This window comes from Drosophila sulfurigaster, chromosome 3 (genome assembly GCF_023558435.1).
Source record: "Drosophila sulfurigaster albostrigata strain 15112-1811.04 chromosome 3, ASM2355843v2, whole genome shotgun sequence".
NCBI lineage: Eukaryota > Metazoa > Arthropoda > Insecta > Diptera > Drosophilidae > Drosophila > Drosophila sulfurigaster.
In genome coordinates this window covers 8,961,856-8,983,400 of record NC_084883.1, presented here as the reverse complement: position 1 = coordinate 8,983,400, position 21,545 = coordinate 8,961,856, and the positions used below count along the sequence as shown (strand labels likewise).

General features: G+C 38.5%; 7 protein-coding genes across 7 annotated transcripts; all 7 read right to left on the bottom strand.

Moving 5' to 3' along the window:
• Window positions 1–31: 31 nt before the first annotated feature.
• LOC133846488 (probable cytochrome P450 6a23) lies at window positions 32–1,942 on the bottom strand. The gene is made up of 2 exons (XM_062281490.1): window positions 846–1,942; window positions 32–788 (listed from the first exon to the last, which is right to left on the bottom strand). The coding sequence occupies exons 1-2, from the start codon at window positions 1,921–1,923 to the stop codon at window positions 367–369; spliced, it is 1,500 nt and encodes a 499-aa protein (XP_062137474.1). The 5' UTR covers window positions 1,924–1,942; the 3' UTR covers window positions 32–366.
• Window positions 1,943–3,460: 1,518 nt separating this feature from the next.
• On the bottom strand, window positions 3,461–5,105 carry LOC133846489 (probable cytochrome P450 6a23). The gene is made up of 2 exons (XM_062281491.1): window positions 4,004–5,105; window positions 3,461–3,944 (listed from the first exon to the last, which is right to left on the bottom strand). Exons 1-2 carry the CDS (start codon window positions 5,079–5,081, stop codon window positions 3,529–3,531), a joined length of 1,494 nt encoding a protein of 497 aa, XP_062137475.1. The 5' UTR covers window positions 5,082–5,105; the 3' UTR covers window positions 3,461–3,528.
• Window positions 5,106–6,200: 1,095 nt separating this feature from the next.
• LOC133845483 (cytochrome P450 6a22-like) lies at window positions 6,201–6,917 on the bottom strand. The gene is made up of 3 exons (XM_062279951.1): window positions 6,897–6,917; window positions 6,710–6,812; window positions 6,201–6,652 (listed from the first exon to the last, which is right to left on the bottom strand). The coding sequence occupies exons 1-3, from the start codon at window positions 6,915–6,917 to the stop codon at window positions 6,228–6,230; spliced, it is 549 nt and encodes a 182-aa protein (XP_062135935.1). The 3' UTR covers window positions 6,201–6,227.
• A 1-nt stretch (window position 6,918) lies between these two features.
• LOC133846490 (probable cytochrome P450 6a23) lies at window positions 6,919–8,550 on the bottom strand. The gene is made up of 2 exons (XM_062281492.1): window positions 7,436–8,550; window positions 6,919–7,375 (listed from the first exon to the last, which is right to left on the bottom strand). The coding sequence occupies exons 1-2, from the start codon at window positions 8,511–8,513 to the stop codon at window positions 6,960–6,962; spliced, it is 1,494 nt and encodes a 497-aa protein (XP_062137476.1). The 5' UTR covers window positions 8,514–8,550; the 3' UTR covers window positions 6,919–6,959.
• A 915-nt stretch (window positions 8,551–9,465) lies between these two features.
• On the bottom strand, window positions 9,466–9,889 carry LOC133846493 (cytochrome P450 6a22-like). The gene is given in 1 exon segment (XM_062281496.1): window positions 9,466–9,889. A coding segment is annotated over 1 exon segment (234 nt). The 5' UTR covers window positions 9,757–9,889; the 3' UTR covers window positions 9,466–9,522.
• Window positions 9,890–10,100: 211 nt separating this feature from the next.
• Window positions 10,101–13,911, bottom strand: LOC133845481 (uncharacterized). The gene is made up of 4 exons (XM_062279950.1): window positions 12,806–13,911; window positions 12,327–12,748; window positions 10,607–11,708; window positions 10,101–10,546 (listed from the first exon to the last, which is right to left on the bottom strand). The coding sequence occupies exons 1-4, from the start codon at window positions 13,869–13,871 to the stop codon at window positions 10,131–10,133; spliced, it is 3,006 nt and encodes a 1,001-aa protein (XP_062135934.1). The 5' UTR covers window positions 13,872–13,911; the 3' UTR covers window positions 10,101–10,130.
• A 957-nt stretch (window positions 13,912–14,868) lies between these two features.
• On the bottom strand, window positions 14,869–19,680 carry LOC133845480 (uncharacterized). Its single transcript, XM_062279949.1, has 3 exons — window positions 18,501–19,680; window positions 18,033–18,443; window positions 14,869–16,802 (listed from the first exon to the last, which is right to left on the bottom strand). Exons 1-3 carry the CDS (start codon window positions 19,615–19,617, stop codon window positions 15,244–15,246), a joined length of 3,087 nt encoding a protein of 1,028 aa, XP_062135933.1. The 5' UTR covers window positions 19,618–19,680; the 3' UTR covers window positions 14,869–15,243.
• Between the last annotated feature and the right edge of the window lie 1,865 nt (window positions 19,681–21,545).

The following is a 21,545-nucleotide window of genomic DNA, read 5'->3' as shown; positions in this document are numbered from 1 at the left end:
CTCACTCACGCTCTTTGCAAATGATAATTGAGCACAGAGAGAGCAGAATTAAAGCTTTATAAATCTCTCTCTCTCTCTCGCTCTCTTTCTCTCTCTCGCATATATGTAGAGCGATAATTGATACATTGCTACGTCTAACCAGTTGACTACATTGTCAACTGGTTTGACATTGTTGTTTGTATTCTTTTTATGGCTGTGTGCTTGAAGAACATTTGAGCTATAGCATATATTGATAAATACACCCTTTTAATAAATAGTATTATGAATTGGCACTGAAAGTCGAAGTATTTCAACTCAATTGCACTTTTCTCACTGCAGCAAATGTTCACTTTGTCTAGACATTTTTTACAATTTGAAATAGATATTTTATTGCAGTGCTTCCACCCGCAGCTTGAACCCGCCCTTTGTGTGCAGTAGAAATGAATGATTCTCGAATTGCATTCGCTGTGGCGTTTCGTCAGCGAAACTGAAGCGAAAATTACGCAACAATGCGATGAGACCCACAGCGACTTTGATGCGGCCAAATCGCATCCCAATACAAATGCGAGGTCCTTGACCAAATGGAATAAAGGCACAGCTGGGACGCTGTTGGATGGCCTCGTCACTGAAACGTTCTGGCTGAAACTTCTCTGGCTCCGGATAGTACTCGGGATCGTGATGTATGGAATAGACGGGAATGATGAGCTGTGCCCCAGCTGGCAGATAATGATGCTGATGACCAGGCACTTCATATCGAGCATTGGTGCGGCGTAAATGCTCCGTGGCAACGGGATACATACGAAGCGTCTCTGCAAAGTATTTTTTTTTTAAATATTTGCAATTCGTAAAGAGTTTTTAATGCTTACCAGAAATGACCTGTTCAAGATACTTCATTTTCTGCAATGCTTCGTAGGTGAGCTCACCGTGTTCGCCATGCTGAGCAATTGCCTCCTCAATCTCCTCACGCAGCTGGCTTTGTATATGCTCGTCGCGTGCTAGCTCATATAGAGCCAAGCTTAAAGCTGTGGCTGTTGTCTCAAATCCAGCCACAAGAAACACGTACATCTGCGCGGCAATCTCATTGAGAGTCAATCCCTCCTCCGTGTTTCCCGCCTCGTACTTTTGTTTCATTTCCAGCATAATTCCCACGAAATCATTGCACTTAATGTTGTGTTCTTCCCTGTACTTGATGGTGTCCTTCACCAGGCCCATGTAAAAGGCCTCCACATCAGCAGGCGTGCGCTTGAGATGCAGCTTTAGACTGAGCTTGGGGAAGAACAAGCAAAAAATGTAATCATAGCGCTTCTTCAGCATGGCATTGAGACCCATTTGCACAAAGGGTGCCTTCGGATCCCGCAGCCCGTTGCACTCTAGTCCAAATATCGCAGTTCCTATCGTATCCGATGTATAGCAGGCCAGCAGCTTGGTAACCTCTAAGGAAGCAGCTGCTCCACCACAGCGCTCCCTTAGCACTTTGACTAGTTCCTGAGCCGTTCGGGTGACTGCTGGAAACATTAGTTTCATTTTGGCTCCACTGAAAATGGGAGTCATTCGTGGTCTCAGGCTGTGCCACTTGGGACCATCAACAGCGAAGAGGTGGGCGGACAAAGGATCATCCTGCTCATTGTAGAAAAGTCCTCGACTGTCGAAATTCGTAAAGTCTTTAATGAGTACACGTTTCAATAGCTCCATATCCGTTATGATGTAAATGGGTGTCATGAGGAAGTATGCTCCCACATAAGGTCCCAAGTGCTTATACTTCAGATATAGCCTTTGCATTATCTGCGAGGTATGTTGGGTTACTCGCCAGCCCCACATGTTGCCCACTATTGGCAGGGGCGGCTCGTGGGCAATGCCACGACGCTTCAGATAGGAGAAACGCCACTTCATCCATATGTAGAAACTGATACAGACACCCGCGGCTAGGTAAATCGAGACGAACATTTTACTTCAACAAATTAACCGAAACTGTTTGGCAGTTGTCTTAGCGCAAACACATTTATAGTCCATCGTGTAGTCCGTTGACCAGGTCAGGACATCAATTAAAATATGGTTTTTTTGGTATTTTTTTATAATAAACAAGTTAGAAAGCTGCACATTTTAGCTATAGTAGACCCTTCACTTTTATTTTTTATTAGGAGAACCATAAACAAATTGTAACTTGCGTTCAAATAAATGATGTAAAGATTAAGATATTCTTACTCACACAAATGGTCGACATGTAAATAAACTCAAGTTGAAAAAAACAAAAAAGTATCTAAGGTACAAGTAGTAGAATCTATGATGTAGGCTTTACTATTAAGGAGTTTCGCAAATATTATGGAATTGGTAGGAGATACTACAAAGATTTAATATATCTTTTATCTTTGACATAAGTAGCTCCTCAGTTCAGAGTGTTGATATATACGGACCAACAGATTTAGAATACATACAATCATGTGCTCGGAGATGTAACAGACTCGTTTTTATATGTTTAAATTAAAGGGTCTAAAAAAATTCAGCGCGTGTATTTAGACGTCTCACTTATGGTACCTTAGACTAATAACGACTATTAAAATGTACCTAATATGCATTGAGAGCACTAATTATGAGCTTGTGGGTCAACATAATTGTTTGGAACTTATGGAAATTATTAAAGTTAAACGACAATACTTTGAACCTTCCCGCGACAACTATCTTACTGCTTTAGTTTTATTAAATGATAGGTGTTTTAAATATATGACCCTTCCTATAATGTTTAAAATATCAAATATATGTATACAAAATATAATTATATAAATTGTTATATATTTATAAAGTATTGCAGTTGTAATTTGAATACAACTGCATCTCAAATTCTATAAATGCTTGCTATTACTAATTAATTCCAATGCGAATAGGCATTGTTAATTATTTTTTATTTTTTCGCACATTTCAAATATGAACTCAAATAATGTTTAATGTTATGTTGTTTTGTTTATTCGTTCACGCTTAATAATTTATACAAATTTTCAAGTTAATCTTAAGGATTAACCTATAGGCAAGTAGACAAGTTTCGTCTTACAAAATGTAATAGAGTCAACTAGTTAGTTTAATTCTCTAGCTTATGCAGCTTATATAGGTTCGCATACGAACATAGAGTTCAATGGTCTCGGGGGTTGATTTTGATCAAGGGTCGTACATTATTAGTCTTTCAAATAATTTCTATTCTGTGGAGAAAATACTTGAGCAGACTCAATAAATCAATAAATATATTATTCACATTAATATATAGTGTTTTATAGCGTCATTAGTAGTAAAACAAAAAAAAACCATATTTTCCAGCAAAGATAAATAAAGGTTTATTTCAGTTTTAGTTTTTTATAATAACTTTTTTGGGTCAAGATTAACAATATTTTTGGTTTTAATTTGTGAGTGTAATAATAATATTATTCCGTTAAAAATCTAAAGTTTTAACTTATACGATTATTAATTTAAATGAAAGGCATAAAACTTTAAATACTAAAAGATAAAAACATATAGTGCAATCAAGTTTCTAAAAAAATGTTGTTTTATAAATGTAGATGTCAATTATATCTTTTCGACCTTAAGATGAATGCCATTTTCAGCAGACAACAATATGTTTTTTTTAACAAATTTAATAGGTACTTGTGTACTTGGTGAAACAGAAAACTTAAAGTCCTTAATTAGATGGCCGAGACCTACGCAGGTCTGCATAAGACCAAAGCGCGAGCCAATACAGTTCCGAGGACCATCTCCAAAGGGCAGCCAAGTGCAAGATGGCCGCGCCTGGATCGCAGATTCCGTGAAGCGTTCTGGCTTGAACTTCTCTGGTTCCGGATAGATGTCGGGATCATAGTGAATGCCCAGGGCAGGAATAACCACAACACTGTCTTTTTCAATGTAATATTTGGGATCATCAGGCGAATAGTCCGAGTTTGCCTTCCTCGTTAGATGAGCCAACACGGGATACTTGCGGAGGGTTTCTGTACAAGAGTGATTATTAATACTAATAATAATTTAAATAATTAGTTGAACTACTTACCCATGACAACCTGCTCTAAGAGTTCCATTTCTTTGATATTATCATAGTTAAATTCATTGTTGTGTTTAGCCAGCACTTCTTTGATTTGCGCTCTAAGCTGGTCCTGTATATCCTGATGTTGTGCTAGTTCGTAGAGGGCAAAGCCCATAGTTGTGGAGCTCGTTTCAAAGCCGGCGACAAAGAATATGAAAGCCTGGGCAGCTAATTCTTCAAACGACAGACCATCCTCAGTATTTCCCTCCTGATGCTTCTGATACATTTCGATGAGCATGTCCATGAAATCATTGCGTTTCTCCTTCGACTTCAAGCGATAGTCAATTGTTTCTCTGACAATGCGAGTATAGAAATCGTTAACGTCTTCGGGTGTGACCTTCAGATGGAGGCGACGCGCCAGTTTCGGAAATCCGAATATAATGAAATCCAAGAGACCATAATAGCGAGTCTCAGTCACCGCACGTTTGCCCATCTCTACGAAATCTGCATTCGCACCACGTTGGCTATTGCAATTGAGACCAAAGGCACAAGTTCCAATTACATCGGCAGTGTAGCGACCGACCAAATCGGTGATTTCCAGCTCCTTGGCCGATGGCAACTTCTCGTTGAATACCTTGGACATTTCCTCTGCCACTTTCAACACAATAGGCAACATGTGCTTCATCTTTCCCGACGTGAAGGTGGGCGAAAGCTTGTGCCGTAGATGACGCCATTTTTGACCTTCAATGGTGACTAAAGTTGCCGACAGGGGATCGTCTTCTTCATTGTAGAATATACCGCGATTCTCAAAGTTATTAAAGTCTTTGATTAACACGCGTTTGGCGAGCTCCAGATCGGTGACGACAACAGTCTTCGTAAAAAAGAAATAGAGGCCAGCGAATGGACTGCCGCTATTCTTGTACTTCAAATAATAATCTTTGAAGATCACACTAATCTGTCGTTTCGATGGCCAGTCTCCCATGTTACCCTTAAGAAACGTTGGCTCATCGTGCGGGATTCCACGACGACCCCAGTAAGTGTACCGATTACGGGCTGCGTAATATAGCAGCCCAAGAATAATACCAATTAACGCTATAATCAACATTTCACGCCCCGTTGCAGACTGAGTTTATTTCAGACTCAGCACTCGATATTTATACTCCGAAGCTTTCATGAAAGCTTTTATTTATTAGAGGTACAATCAATAAGATAGTAATGAATATCGAATATGGGGAGTGCTCACAAATATTTGTAACTTGTATTCTAATAGTACATTTTCAATTCCAATATTGTTTAAATAGAAAAAAAAATTTGCTACAGTCGAGTGTGCTCGACTGTGAGTTATCCGATATAGTTCCACACTAAAAATATACCATATGTTAAATGGCACAATATACCAGATTGTCAGCCAAAGCAACTAAGTAGGCGTTTTTGCCCATACAAAAGTATTTCTTGAATAACTTCGATATCTGATCGCAATTAAATTTTCAAGAATCACAATTAGTACAGTTGTTATTGTATTACCAAAACTCGTAGTTCCAGTTCTAAAATTATGCTTGTTATTCGATTTTTGTTGATTTGCGGGGGCGGGAGTGGGCGTGGCAAAAATTTGAAACAAACTTGATCTGCGTGCAAACATAACAAATGCTGTCGAATAAAAATTATAGCTCTATCTATTATAAACTCTGAGATTCAGTGTTTCATACGGAGAGACGGACAGACGGACATGGCTAGATCATCTCGGCTGTTGACGCTAATCAAGAATATATATACTTTATATGGTCGGAGATGCCTCCTTCTGGTACATACATTTTCTGCCGGCACAAACTTATAATACCCTTCTACCCTATGGGTAGCGGGTATAACTATTTTGAATTTTAACTCTCAGGCTTACATTATCTTATCTGAGGAAAGTTTAAATTAGTCAAAGCTTTTGCAATATAGCACCCAAAATGTGAAATGTTTCCTCATATCAAATACTCTGAGTCTTTTATTTATGTTGATACGGGTAAGAATACTTAGCTACGATGATGGAACGAATATATATATATGCGGATAATCGGAAATGTTGAAAAAAAATTTGTTTTTAACATGAATATAAAATTAACAATTGAACTTAAGTAAACAAAAATCTCACGTATACTTTACAGATTGATGATTTCATTCATTTTGTTTATTGAACACAGCACTAACTGGCTAATACGGATAAGTAATTCATTTTCTTGAGTTTTTCTTACATATGTATTTTCTCCTATTTTCTAATCTCTTCAACTTTCAGATAGATTCCAGTGGCCGGCGCGAGCAATATGTTGTGCTTGACAAACTCCATTTTGGACTCTGTGCGTGGACAGACACTGAACTCAAAGCGTCGCAGCAATTGAACCAAGGCAATGATCGTCTGCATCTTGCCAAATCGCATACCAATACAATTGCGGGGACCATCTCCAAAGGGCAACCACGAGGCAGTGGGACGTTGTCGCATATTTTCGATGGTAAAACGCTCGGGGATAAACTTTTCCGGTTCTGGATACAGATCTGGATCGTGGTGTATGGCATACACGGGGATAAGTACCATCTGACCAGGTTCAATACAGAAATGTCGAATTCCCATCGCTGGATAGCAATTGCGTGAAACGCGGGAAATGTGAGGCAAGACGGGATACTTGCGTAAGGTCTCTAAAAGAGTGATAGATTCGGACTTTTGACTTACTACATCTTGTAGTCAGAAATTACCTGCTATGACCAGCTCCTGCACGACTTCGTAAGTGAATTCTCTGCCTTTTGTCTCAATTTCAGTTTTATTTTTTTTTAAATAACATTTTTGGGTCAAGAGTGACTAAAAATAATTGCTTTTAAAAAAATTCTAAAATCTTACTTTATACGATTATTAAATAAAACGAATGAATAATAGTTGAAATACTAAAATGTGAAAGCATAACATATATTGTAGTTGAGTTTGTTTTTTTACAAATGCGGATGTTAATTATATCTTTTCGACCTTAAGATGAATGCCATTTTCAGCAGACAACAATACGTTTTTCTTTACAAATTTAATAGGTACTTGTGTGGTTGGTGAAACAGAAAACTTAAAGTCCTTAATCAGATGGCCCAGACCTACACAAGTCTGCATTAGGCCAAAGCGCGAGCCAATACAGTTCCGAGGACCATCGCCAAAGGGCAGCCAAGTACAAGATGGCCGCGCCTGGATCGCAGATTCCGTGAAGCGTTCTGGCTTGAACTTCTCTGGTTCTGGATAGATGTCTGGATCATAGTGAATGCCCAGTGCAGGAATAACCACAAGACTATCTTTTTCAATGTAATATTTGGGATCATCAAGCGAATAATTCGAGGTTGCCTTTCTCGTTAGATTAGCCAACACGGGGTACTTGCGAAGGGTCTCTGTACATAGAGTGATTATTAATATTAATAAAAATTTAATAAATTAGTTGAACTACTTACCCATAACGACCTGCTCTAAGAGTTCCATTTCTTTAATATTATCATAGCTGAATTCATTATTGTGTTTAGCCAGCACTTCTTTGATTTGCGCTCTAAGCTTGTCCTGTATATCCTGATGTTGTGCTAGTTCGTAGAGAGCAAAGCCCATAGTTGTGGAGCTCGTTTCAAATCCGGCGACGAAGAATATGAAAGCCTGGGCAGCTAATTCTTCAAACGACAGACCATCCTCAGTATTTCCCTCCTGATGCTTCTGATACATTTCGATGAGCATGTCCATGAAATCATTGCGTTTCTCCTTCGTCTTCAGGCGATAGTCGATTGTTTCTCTGACAATTCGAGTATAGAAATCGCTAACCTCTTCGGTTGTGATTTTCAGATGGAGGCGACGCGACAGTTTCGGAAATCCGAATATAAAGAAATCCAAGAGACCATAATAGCGACGCTCAGTCACCGCACGTTTGCCTATGTCTACGAAATCGGCATTTGCACCGCGTTGGCTATTGCAATTGAGACCAAAGGCACAAGTGCCAATTACATCGGCAGTGTAGCGACCGACCAAATCGGTGATTTCCAACTCCTTGGCTGATGGCAACTTCTCGTTGAATACCTTGGACATTTCTTCGGCCACTCTCAATACAATGGGCAACATGTGCTTCATCTTGCCCGATGTGAAGGTGGGCGAAAGCTTGTGCCGTAGATGACGCCATTTTTGACCTTCAATACTAAACAAAGTTGCCGACAGGGGATCGTCTTCTTCATTGTAGAATATACCGCGATCCTCGAAGTTATTAAAGTCTTTGATTAACACGCGTTTGGTCAGCTCCAGATCGGTGACGACAATAGTCTTCGTAAAAAAGAAATAGAGGCCAGCGAATGGACTGCCGCTATTCTTGTACTTCAAATAATAATCTTTGAAAATCACACTAAGCTGACGTTTCGATGACCAATCTCCCATGTTTCCCTTGGGAAATGTGGGCTCATCGTGCGGAATTCCACGACGAACCCAGTAAGTATACCGATTACGAACTGCATAATATAGCAGCCCGAGAATAATACCAATTAACGCTGTAATCAACATTTCACGCCCCGTTGCAGACTGAGTTTATTTCAGGCTCAGCACTCGATATTTATAGTCCATAGCTCTTACTCTCTTGAAAGCTTTTATTTATAAGAGCGGTAATCAATAAGATAGTAATGAATATCGAATATGGGGGAGTGCTCACAAATATTTGTAACTTGCATTCTAATAATATATATAATTTCAATATTTTTTTAATTGTTTAAATTTAAAATATACCATAGACGGCACAATATACCAAATTGTCAGCCAAAGCAACTAAGACCTCTAGTAAGTGGGCGTTTTTGTCCATACCAAAGTATTTATTGAATAACTTCGATTAATTTTATCTGATCGCAATTAAATTTTCAAGAATCACAATTAATATAGTTATTATTGTATATACCAAAATTCGCAGCTCTAGCTCTAAAATTACGCTTGTTATTCGATTTTTGCTGATTTGCGCGAACGGAAGTGAGCGTGGCAAAAATTTGAAACAAACTTGATCTGCGTGCAAACATAACAAATGCTGTCGAAAAAAAAATATAGTTCTATATCTTATAGTCTCTGAGATCCAATATTTCTTTCGGAGAGACGGACAGACGGACATGGCTAGATCGTCGCGGCTGTTGACGCTGATCAACAATATATTTACATTTTGGGGTCGGAAATGACTCCTTCTGTTATATACATTTCCTACAGGCACAAAATTATAATACCCTTCTACTCTATGGGTAGCGTGTATAACAATTCTGAACCTTAACTCTTGGGTTTACAGTATCTTATCTGAGGAAAGTTTAAATTAGTCTAAGCTTTCGCAATGTAGCACTCAAAATGTGAAATGCTTCCCCATATCAAATACTCCGAGTATTTTCTTTACTTTGATACATGTAAGAATACTTAGAGACGATGATGGGTTTTTCTTACATATGTCTTAAATATTTGTACTCCTATTTTCAACTCTCAGATACACAAACTTTGTTTTAGATTCTGTGCGTGGGCATACACTGAACTAAAAATGTCGTAGCAATTAAACCAAGGCAATGATCGTCTGCATCTTGCCAAATCGCATTCCAATACAATTGCGGGGACCATCTCCAAAGGGCAACCACGAGGCAGTGGGACGTTATCGCATATTTTTGATGATAAAACGCTCGGGGATAAACTTTTCCGGTTCTGGATACAGATCTGGATCGTGGTGTATGGCATACACGGGGATAAGTACCATCTGACCAGTTTCAATATAGAAATGTCGATTTCCCATCGCTGGATAGCAATTGCGTGAAACGCGGGAAATGTGTGGCAAGACGGAATACTTGCGTAAGGTCTCTGAAAGAGTGATAGATTCGGTCTTTTGACTTATCACATCTTGTGGTCAGAAATTACCTGCTATGACCAGCTCCTGCACGACTTCGTAAGTGAATTCTCTGCCTTTTGTCTCAATTTCAGTTTTATTTTTTTTTAAATAACATTTTTGGGTCAAGAGTGACTAACAATATTTTCTTTTAAAAAAATTCTAAAATCTTACTTTAAACGATTATTAAATAAAACGAATGAATAATAGTTGAAATACTAAAATGTTAAAACATAACATATATTGTAGTTGAGTTTGTTTTTTTTTACAAATGCGGATGTTAATTAAATCTTTTCGACCTTAAGATGAATGCCATTCTCAGCACATAACAATATGTTTTTCTTCACAAATGTAATGGGTATTTGAGTGGTTGGTGAAACAGAAAACTTAAAGTCCTTAATCAGATGGCCCAGACCTACACAAGTCTGCATTAGGCCAAAGCGCGAGCCAATACAGTTCCGAGGACCATCGCCAAAGGGCAGCCAAGTGCAAGATGGCCGCGCCTGGATCGCAGATTCCGTGAAGCGTTCTGGCTTGAACTCCTCTGGTTCTGGATAGATGTCTGGATCATAGTGAATGCCCAGTGCAGGAATAACCACAACACTGTCTTTTTCAATGTAATATTTGGGATCATCAGGCGAATAGTCCGAGTTTGCCTTCCTCGTTAAATGAGCCAACACGGGATACTTGCGGAGGGTTTCTGTACATAGAGTGATTATTAATATTAATAAAAATTTAATAAATTAGTTGAACTACTTACCCATAACGACCTGCTCTAAGAGTTCCATTTCTTTAATATTATCATAGCTGAATTCATTATTGTGTTTAGCCAGCACTTCTTTGATTTGCGCTCTAAGCTTGTCCTGTATATCCTGATGTTGTGCTAGTTCGTAGAGGGCAAAGCCCATAGTTGTGGAGCTCGTTTCAAATCCGGCGACGAAGAATATGAAAGCCTGGGCAGCTAATTCTTCAAACGACAGACCATCCTCAGTATTTCCCTCCTGATGCTTCTGATACATTTCGATGAGCATGTCCATGAAATCATTGCGTTTCTCCTTCGTCTTCAGGCGATAGTCGATTGTTTCTCTGACAATGCGAGTATAGAAATCGTCAACCTCTTCGGTTGTGATTTTCAGATGGAGGCGTCGCGACAATTTCGGAAACCCGAATATAAAGAAATCCAACAGACCATAATAGCGACGCTCAGTCACCGCACGTTTGCCTATGTCTACGAAATCGGCATTCGCACCACGTTGGCTATTGCAATTGAGACCAAAGGCACAAGTGCCAATTACATCGGCAGTGTAGCGACCGACCAAATCGGTGATTTCCAACTCCTTGGCTGATGGCAACTTCTCGTTGAATACCTTGGACATTTCTTCGGCCACTCTCAATACAATGGGCAACATGTGCTTCATCTTGCCCGATGTGAAGGTGGGCGAAAGCTTGTGCCGTAGATGACGCCATTTTTGACCTTCAATACTAAACAAAGTTGCCGACAGGGGATCGTCTTCTTCATTATAGAATATACCGCGATTCTCAAAGTTATTAAAGTCTTTGATTAACACGCGTTTGGCCAGTTCCAGATCGGTGACGACAATAGTCTTCGTAAAAAAGAAATAGAGGCCAGCAAATGGACTGCCGCTATTCTTGTACTTCAAATAATAATCTTTGAAAATCACACCAATCTGACGTTTCGATGGCCAGTCTCCCATGTTACCCTTGAGAAACGTTGGCTCATCGTGCGGGATTCCACGACGACCCCAGTAAGTGTACCGATTACGGGCTGCGTAATATAGCAGCCCGAGAATAATACCAATTAACGCTATGATCAACATTTCACGCCCTGTTGAAGACTGAGTTTATTTCAGGCTCAGCACTTGATATTTATACTCCAAAGCTCTCTCGCTCTCTTGAAAGCTTTTATTTGTGAGAGCGGCAATCAATAAGATAGTTATGTATATCTTATATGGGGGAGTGCTCACAAATATTTGTAGCTTGTATTCTAATATAACATGTAATTTAAACATTGTTTTAATTGAAACATTTTCAATTAAAACTGTTCTGAACCTTCACTCTTGGACTAACATTATCTTATCTCGAACACAATTTAGATTAGACTAAGCTGTCGTAATATTGCACTCAAAACGTGAAATGCTTCCCCATATCAAATACTCCCAGTATTTTCACTTTGACTCAGGTTATACAGTTCTTTATTTTGATACGGATAAGAATACTTAGGTATGATGATGGCACGATGGAGCGAAATTTTTAAATATTTAAAATATGCAGATAATTGGAAATTATGATAAAATTAGCAATCAACTTAAAGAAACAAATATCTCACTAATACTTCACAGATTGATGATATCATTCATTTTGTTTATTGAACACAATTATGAAAGCAGTAGCTGGCAGAGGTCGTAGCAAATACGGATAAGTACATTCATTTTTGTTGAGTTTTTCTTAAATATTTGTTATTTTCTAATCTCTTCAACTTTTAGATAGATTCCAGTGGCCGGCGCGAGCAATATGTTGTGCTTGACAAACTCTATTTTTGACTCTGTGCGTGGACAGACACTGAACTCAAAGCGTCGCAGCAATTGAACCAAGGCAATGATCGTCTGCATCTTGCCAAATCGCATACCAATACAATTGCGGGGACCATCTCCAAAGGGCAACCACGAGGCAGTGGGACGTTGTCGCATATTTTCGATGGTAAAACGCTCGGGGATAAACTTTTCCGGTTCTGGATACAGATCTGGATCGTGGTGTATGGCATACACGGGGATAAGTACCATCTGACCAGGTTCAATATAGAAATGTCGATTTCCCATCGCCGGATAGCAATTTCGTGAAATGCGGGAAATGTGTGGCAAGACGGGATACTTGCGTAAGGTCTCTGAAAGACTGATAGATTCGGTCTCATGACTTACAAAATCTTGAGGTCAGAACTCACCTGCTATGACCAGCTCCATGTAGCGCAGCTCCTGCACGACTTCGTAAGTGAATACTCCGCCTTTTGCCTCAATAGTTTCTTCGATTTCTTGGCGCAGCTTCTGTTGGATTTGTGGTTGCTTTGCTAGTTCGAAGAGCGCGAATCCCAGAGTGGATGCCGAAGTATCGAAGCCGGCGGCAAAGAAGATAAACGCTTGAGCGGTCATCTCCTCCAGCGTGAGCTCACCTCGGTGCTTCATCTCAATGAGCAGATTCATGAAATCGGGGCGAATAATGGTTTTCACCTCACGCTCCTTGACAGTATCCCGCACAATGCGCATGTAAAAGTTGGTGATATCCTTGTGGATTTGACAGAGCCGCAGACGTCGTGCCAAGTTGGGAAAACTCTCAATGAAGCCATCAATTAGTTTATTGTGTCGCCGATCCGTGAACGCTCGTCGTCCCATTACAGCAAACTCGGCATGGGGATTGCGCAGTCCATTGCAATCGATGCCAAAGACACAGCGACCAATCACATCCGTCGTGTATCTGCCCATCAGATCACTAATCTCCAGAATACCACAGATGGCATTCTCTGCTTGCTCGGCACAGACTTGAGCCAGTTCCTCGCCGACGGCGCACACGGTGGGAAACATATACTTCATCTTGCCGGAGCTGAAAGTCGGAGACATCTTCTGACGCAGAGGCCGCCACTTGGGACCATCGATGCGAAAGAGATGCCCGGTGAGTGGATCATCGCGTTCATTGTGATACATGCCACGGTCTTCAAAGTTGGCAAAGTCTCGGATCAACACTTGTTTGGCCATCTCCACATCGAGCACCAACACCACAGGGCGCATCATCATGTAGAAGCCCACGAAGGGTGCTCCAGTGATCTTGAAGCGTTCATACAATGGCGTCAGAATATCTTTGAAATGTCGCGTCTTGCGGAATCCTTTCATGTTGCCCATCGGGAAACTTGGTCGCTCGTGGCTGATGCATCGACGTGACCAATAGCTAAGCCTGGTTCGCACATACCAGAAACCGATGGCAAGCGAAATTAATAGCAGCGCAATCACATCAAGCATTTCTCGCGTTTCATTTGCAACTGTTCAGTCTCTTCAGTCGAGCCTATGAAGCTCTTCTTAATCAGCTGCGGTACAAAGTGCACTTTCTGAATTCGCAATGCAACAAGAGGAAGGTTGTCGACTTTCAGATACTCATTAATTGGAAATAATAATAATCATTGTTTAAACTTATGAAAATTAAATTAAATTACGTTATACCTTTCCTTAAATTATAGGGTAGAATGAACAAAATGTAATATTAATTAAGTATGTACAAATATACTCATTATGAATTTGTGAATTTTGTAGAATCATGTACATATTTGACTAAAATAATATTATATTATTATCATTTAAACAGCATCTCAATTTATCTTTCTTGAATTATTAATTTACAGAGTAAAGTTAGTTTTTGTCATGTTGTTGTTAATGTGATTTTTTTTGTAGTTCGTTAAATAATATGTGCGTTTTTGGATCACTTTTCTTCTAAAGGTGGGATACAAAGTTTATCATATAATGATTATTAATTAATTAATATAATGAAAATTAATGTTTACTATATACTTGAAGCTTTAAACTGAGTACTTACTGTCTTAAACATCAGTTCATTCTACCTTGTTTTGAAATGTTGATTTACAGGGTAGCATGAACAACCAGTGCAGATAACCTCGCCAATACATATGCACATTGTTGTCTTTACTAGCCCCCTAGAAGATCAACAAGTGACATTGAAATTCACATATAGATTCAAGTTTGTTTGACATACAAAGAGAGAAATAATTTGAGAGGGAGAGTGAGATTGGGAGAGAACAGAAGAGAGAATAAAATACGCTTTGAACCTGAAGAACGTCAAATATAACTGTATCGCGTTAGAAGTTGACGCTGATAAAGAAGTGAAGACTTTTAAAGTGCGATTGCAATATTAATGCAAAGTTTCCTTTTGCAATGCGATGATTATCATTGACATTTACATAATTTTTAACTAGTCTAAATGTGAAATAAATATTCAACAACAATAATTATTTACAAATATCACATTTATTTTCAAATTACAAAGAAGGGTATACAACATTTACATATACGTTCACAATATTATTATTGTTGATCAACGCTAACAAACAGAATGAGAACACAGAGAATGACATAGACAGAGAGAATCTGAGAATAATTTCAGATATAAACAGACGGCGATAATAACAATTTGAGCTTTCAATTTATAAGCTTATTTCAAGCTTTTTTACTTGTGATGTTGATTTTTTTGAGTGCGTAGTTTTGAGTAGGTTAGGCATGAACAGTTTTTATTGCTGCTATTAAATTGTTTATCTTTAACCAGCGAACCCGACCTATAGTAACAATTCAGTAAAACACACTCGCTAATTACGATTAGATGCCATCAGAGACGCTTCATTTTTAGGTGAATGCCTGACTCGGTAGCAATGAGAAAATTGCGTTTAAAGAATTGTAGTGGAATTTGAGTTTGTGGGGTGACGTCAAAATGATAATGACGCAGCAACATTACAATGCCAATTTTAACTTGTAGCAAGCCAAATCTTTCGCCAATGCAAATGCGGGGTCCATGTCCGAAGGGTAAATAAGCGAATGGATGACGTGTTTTGATAGCATCGGGGTCAAAACGCTTTGGATCGAAACGTTCGGGATCGGGATAAAGTTTTGGATCGTGGTGGATGCTGTGCACTGGTATCATTATTCTCGTTTCTGGTTCTAGAATAAGATCGCTATCCGGTACTTTGTAGCTGCTGGTCGTGCGTCGTAGAATGTGTGGCAAAATGGGATATTTGCGCAATGTTTCGTCGACCACCTGACTGAGGTAAGTCATCTCCTGCAAGCATTCGTAGCTAAGTTGTTGATTGTATCGCTCCAATGTGGCGTTAATCTCCAGACGCAGTTGCTGCTGGATTTCGGGATTAAGTGCCAACTCGTACAGGCAAAAGGACATCGTGGTCGAGGAGGTATCGAATCCAGCCAGGAAAAATACCATTGCCTGGGCCGCAATTTGCTCAAAACTAAGCCCAGCCTCACTGGCTAGCTCCATGAGCAGTTGGATAAGATCATTGCGTTTAATGTGCTCGCGCTTCCGATACTCTAGGGTCTGACGCACGGTTTCTATGAAGAAGCTGCTTACCTCGGGCCGAAAGAGACGCAGACGCAAGCGACGAGCCAGACTCGGCTGAGCAAACATAAACGCCTGGACAAAGGTGTTGTGATGTGGTTTCTCAGTCACCAAACGACCCATTTGGCGGAACTCTGAATTGGGATTTGAGAGACTGTTGCATTCCAGTCCAAAGGCGCAGCTGCCGATGACATCGGTAGTGAATCTAGCACAAAGATCCTTTGCCTCGAATTCACCCAGCGACTGCTCTGCTGTGCGTGACAGTTGTTCGCCCACTTTTACGATTGTGGGAAACATGAATTTCATTTTACCCGAACTAAATACCGGTGTGAGGTGTTGTCGTAGCCAACGCCACTGTTCCCCATCCAAAAATAGCAGATTTCCAGTTAGAGGATCATCGCGCACATTGTGAAAAAGTCCACGATCCGCAAAAGACTTAAAGTCTGTGATCATGATCCTCCGAATCAGATCCAGATCCATCACAAAGAGCGCCTTGCTAAAGAATGTAAAATAGCCACAGAAACGTTCCTGAGTACTGAACTGGCGATAGATGCGTTGATTGATATCCGTCCAGTGCAGAGTTCGTGCGAAGCCTCGCATATTACCAAAGCCAAAGATGGGCTTTTCACCTGCTACCCCGCGCCGGCGCCAATAGCCATAGAACTGATGCAGCCAGACATAGACAAGGCCAATAAAGATAACTAGTAATATTAGTAGCGTCAACATGGTGATTTCAGCTGGTTGTTCACATTGAAACTGACAACCGTTTTTTTTTTTTACGTAAACATTTAGAACAGTGAAAGCTTTCTGTATGCATTTGTCTCACATGCTCTCGCCTTTTTTTGCTCTCGCTCTCTTATTACTTTTCCCAACCCCCCCACCCTTTCCAAATACATATGTACTACGAGGTAAACCGGTGGTAAAATTATTAATGCATTAACAATTCCATTTATGTAATTATATTTGTATGTGTGTACAAATATAGGAATATCTGATAGCAACAGCAATTTAATACCGTGTTGTATACTCATTGTATTTAATTGCTTTACAATTTCGAAGTATTTTCACAGTCTCAGGTCATTTACAAATCATTGATTAGATATTTACTAACGACATATTTTAAATCAAACTTGTGTAAGTCATAATCGCTAATTTTATTTTATATTGTGAAGTGCATCTTTATTTTGTCTACGTAAATTATTAAGAATATAATTACCGATATGTGTAAATTATCCATGCTTTTGTCTGGCTAGAAACTGATTTCCATGGCCAGCACTTAATACACAGTATTTTCTAGTCAAACAATCAGAGCTTTGACAGCTCAATTGTATTTTTAGTTGAAATTTGTTTACTCATTTGCATTTTCTCAAACCGCCAAGGTATTCTCAGCAATTATAATGACTTGTTTCCAATACTAAATTTTCGATTTAATTAAATTTAATTTGGAATATAAATTTTTGGAACGACTTTCTTTTCAATAATATTACTGTTTTTTTTTTTGGCAATTTGTTGAAGAATATTTTCTAGTAGTAAAGCTAACTCAATTATGAAGCATATTATTTTATAGTGTTTTTGTTATTGTGGTCCGATTAAGATTAAAACAAATTTATTACATGTTTGATATGAGAGCTAAATTCATTTTAGACATTTGTTTATTATTATGCTATTTACGTTCTATTATCATGCACCTTTTTATACGTCACTGATAATAAAAGTGTTCCTAAATATAGAATTGAACTTTAAAGAAACCATGATGAAATTGTATTAACATAAATAATCATAGGTGGAATTCCCACTTAGTTTACCATTTGTTTGCTAATTAGTGTTCGCCAAACAAAACGAAAATGTCAGAATGACATTGCAAATTTGTCTTGCTAGAATTACACATTGATGTAGCGCGTATTATTAAATGAGTAATGCACTGGGATATCTGCCGTTAATAACTACATCTTTAATATTTTTAATTTTTCTACAAATATAATATCAAAATAACACAAAGGACAATTTTAGGAGATATACAATGCATGAGAAGAGAGTTTATTTTCTTCAAATTTGTTCCACCTTTAGATGAACGCCATGTTTACTACTTAATGTGAAGCTGCGAGTTTCAAGGATCAACGGTATTTCGGTGCGATCAGATACGCCAAACTTAAAGTGACGCAATAGCGAGATCAGACCAATCTTGGCCTGCATTTTGCCAAATCGTTCACCAATGCAGTTGCGAGGTCCATCTCCAAATGGCAAGTAGGCATATGGATGACGCGCCTTGATAGCTTCTGGTTCGAAACGCGAAGGATCAAAACGATCGGGATCGGGATAATATTCGGGATCACGATGAATGTTGTGCACAGGAATTAGGAGTGTTGTTCCTTTCTCGATGATTTTATCAGTGCCAGGCACCTTATAGTCCTCACCTGCCACACGTAAAAGATGAGGCAGGATCGAGTGTTTTCGTAGGGTTTCTAAAGTAATAAATAAGATTACAATTTTAATTGAATATATGTGCTTATAACTCTTACCTAAAAGTACTTGTTCCAAATAAGTCATTTGGTTCATGGCTTCGTAAGTAAGTTCTCCGTTGGACACATCTTTCAGAACATTTTCAATCTCATCGCGTAAACGCTGTTGAATATCTTGTTGTAGAGCCAATTCATAAAGGCAGAAGGCCATGGTGCTGGAGGATGTTTCGAATCCGGCAATAAAGAAAACAAAACACTGTGCTGCCATCTGCTCCAGCGATAATCCTTTTGAGAGATCAATTCCATTTCCTCGACGAGCTTCTTCCTGATTTTCTGCACGCAATTGGATAAGCTGATCGAGGAAATCGTTCCGCTTAATATTATTTTTAAGTCGATAATCAACTGTCGATCGAACAGCGTTTATGAAAAAATTGTGGAGATCATCGGGCAAAGCCTTTAATCTCATTTTTTTAGCGAGATTTCCATTTGTGAATATGAAGCTTTGAACCAACTGATTATGACGCGGCTTTTCGAACAACATACGACCTTTAGAGCGGAATTCAGCATTGGGATCTGCCAAACTGTTGCATTCTAAGCCAAATGCACAAGTACCAATAACATCTGTGGTGAACCGGGCACAAAGTTCCTTAATTTCCACATCTCCTCCATCTGTTTTTGCTGCACTTGCATATTTACCCATTGTGCTGGTCAAATGCTCACTGACCTGAACGACACTACCAAACATGTGCTTCATCTTGCCGGAGGTGAAAACAGGCGTCAACTTGTGCCTCATGGCTTTCCATTCTTCGCCCTCGAGAGTGAACAAATGTCCGGTTAGAGGCTCGTCACGAACGTTGTTGAAAACTCCACGATCCTGGAAGTTCTTAAAATCCTTAATGAGAACTTGTTTGACAAGATCAAGATCGATTATGAAAGCGACTCGTTTGAAAAACATGAACATTCCCGCGAACGGCGCAGTGCCTTTGAATTTTTTATAAAGTCTGCCATTAATATCACGAAAGTGATATTTCCTGCCAAGGCCTTTCATATTCCCAATAAACGGAAGAGGGCGCTCAAATGGCACTCCACGATGATTCCAATAGTTGAAAGAATTCTGGTAGAACTTGTACAATAAGGCTATTGCCACACCCAGCAGGGCAAGCGTTAACAAAACCATTTCGAAAAATTAACAAAACACAGTTCTCGCTGCTTTATGTCGTAATCCACCAAATTGGTACTGAGCGTATAGATGAACTTCATTCGCTTATATTCAGAACTGTTGAAAAAGCTTTTAAAGAGAGCGGAAGCTTTTTAAGACGATTGCGTGAGAAAAGTTGTTTTTGCTCGCTCACTGTGATAGTGTAATATCTAAATTAAAGTAGTCGAATAATATAGTCCCTTTATTTTATTTAAAATAATTAATTATTATAAATTAATATTAACTAAAATTATATTATTAAGATTTTAACTGAAAAATAAAATATTTAGTTCATAGAAAGGTGTTCATAGAAAGGTGCTAAAACGTAGATTAGTATATCATCATTGTTGATTGCAAGCAAGACTGATGACTCAGATACTGTACTGAATCTGCTTATGAAATTGTTTGTGAATGTTCTGTAATTTTTAACATATAAATCGATAACGTCATGCTCGATAATTTTGTGACCAGGGGTAGAATGATATCCAGGCAAAAGATGGCATCTCTGATCCCATGAAGTACATATGTATATACAAGTATATATTCTTGATGAGCAACACGCGGTACGATATAGCCAAGCCCGTTGTCCGTATGAACAATTATATTTCAGAGATTGATATGAAGCTCAAATGTTTTTTTAACACATGTGGTGTTGATCAGATCGATTATTGCAGTTATGCAAAAATATAGAAGAAATTTAAGAAATAATTTGCTAGACAACTGGGAGAATTAGAAGTCGAGTGTGCTAAACTGAGAGATACCCACTAAAAATTTTCATGTTATGTTTGTTATGTTGAACGCAGATGAAGTTTGTTTTAAATTAATTTACGCCCACTTTCGTCCCGCGAAATCGTCAAAAATCGAATAACAAGCGTAGTTTTTAAACTAGAGTAGTGAATTTCGGTACATACAATAATAACTATGATCTTTATGATTCCAAGTTGGCTTACGATCAGATTAAAAATGTAGACGTTATTTAAGAAATTATTTTGTAAAGGAAAAACTACTACTTACTAGACTTAGTAGCTTTGTCTGATAATATCGTATATTTTGTACTCTTTTGTATATTTTAGTATTTTTGGGTATTTTAATACCGCACTGTTTTGATATTGTTCAACATGGGTAGCGGGTAGCTTTCAAACTTGTTTTAATATACAATTTTTTCTCTATTAACTTTAACAATATTAATCCGATCGCAATCAAATTTTAATGATATATACTCTAATTAAGAATGTGTGCATTACAAAATGCGACTCTAGCTTAAAAATTACGCATGCTATTCAATTTTGTTTTCGATTTGCGAAGACGGAAGTGGGCGTGGAAAAAACTAAAACAAAGAAAACGGAGAAGCCTGCTTCTGCCTGTCTTATACATTTTATGCAGGCACAAGTTAAAATACCTTTGAAGTTCTGGAGTTGGCTTATATGTCAAACCAACAAATTGGAACTGAGAATTTGGTTGAACTTCATTCGCTTATATGGAAAATTGTTCAAGAAGCTTTCGATGAGAGCGGGAGCTTTTTAAGACGATTGCAGGAGAAAAGTTTGTTTCTAAGCAGCCCCAACATTCTGATTAGTAATTGTTAACATAGTTATATACATCAAAACCGAAAACATGTTGCTTACATTATTATCGAGTAAACACTCGATATTTTGTACTCATTACCTTTAGGATTGAATGCTATTGTAACTTTGTGCAATCAGAACAATCTGAAATATGTTATATTCTATTGTATATTTAAAAAGGAATTGTATATTTTTTTAGACCAAAACTAGTATACATTTTGGCATATTTTAGTATTTCTGGAGATTCCAATAATTAGTATAAATTTGCAGCATTTGATGAATTTAATGAAATTGAGAATTTAATTTAGGTTTGAAGAACTTTGCTTTAATTGTTCGGCTATC

Coding starts and splice junctions, on each gene's coding strand:
- LOC133846488 (XM_062281490.1), bottom strand. CDS start 1,923: ATGTTCGTCTCGATTTACCTAGCCGCGGGTGTCTGTATCAGTTTCTAC. Junction 789..845: donor TCTTGAACAGGTCATTTCTG/GTAAGCATTAAA, acceptor AATACTTTGCAG/AGACGCTTCGTATGTATCCC.
- LOC133846489 (XM_062281491.1), bottom strand. CDS start 5,081: ATGTTGATTATAGCGTTAATTGGTATTATTCTTGGGCTGCTATATTAC. Junction 3,945..4,003: donor CTTAGAGCAGGTTGTCATGG/GTAAGTAGTTCA, acceptor ACTCTTGTACAG/AAACCCTCCGCAAGTATCCC.
- LOC133845483 (XM_062279951.1), bottom strand. CDS start 6,917: ATGTTATGCTTTCACATTTTA. Junction 6,813..6,896: donor TGTTATGCTTTCACATTTTA/GTATTTCAACTA, acceptor AATTATTTTTAG/TCACTCTTGACCCAAAAATG. Junction 6,653..6,709: donor GCAGGAGCTGGTCATAGCAG/GTAATTTCTGAC, acceptor TCACTCTTTTAG/AGACCTTACGCAAGTATCCC.
- LOC133846490 (XM_062281492.1), bottom strand. CDS start 8,513: ATGTTGATTACAGCGTTAATTGGTATTATTCTCGGGCTGCTATATTAT. Junction 7,376..7,435: donor CTTAGAGCAGGTCGTTATGG/GTAAGTAGTTCA, acceptor CTCTATGTACAG/AGACCCTTCGCAAGTACCCC.
- LOC133845481 (XM_062279950.1), bottom strand. CDS start 13,871: ATGCTTGATGTGATTGCGCTGCTATTAATTTCGCTTGCCATCGGTTTC. Junction 12,749..12,805: donor CATGGAGCTGGTCATAGCAG/GTGAGTTCTGAC, acceptor TCAGTCTTTCAG/AGACCTTACGCAAGTATCCC. Junction 11,709..12,326: donor AAGTTGAAGAGATTAGAAAA/TAACAAATATTT, acceptor AGCCTGAAATAA/ACTCAGTCTTCAACAGGGCG.
- LOC133845480 (XM_062279949.1), bottom strand. CDS start 19,617: ATGGTTTTGTTAACGCTTGCCCTGCTGGGTGTGGCAATAGCCTTATTG. Junction 18,444..18,500: donor TTTGGAACAAGTACTTTTAG/GTAAGAGTTATA, acceptor TTATTACTTTAG/AAACCCTACGAAAACACTCG. Junction 16,803..18,032: donor TCATCTAAAGGTGGAACAAA/TTTGAAGAAAAT, acceptor AGAGCATGTGAG/ACAAATGCATACAGAAAGCT.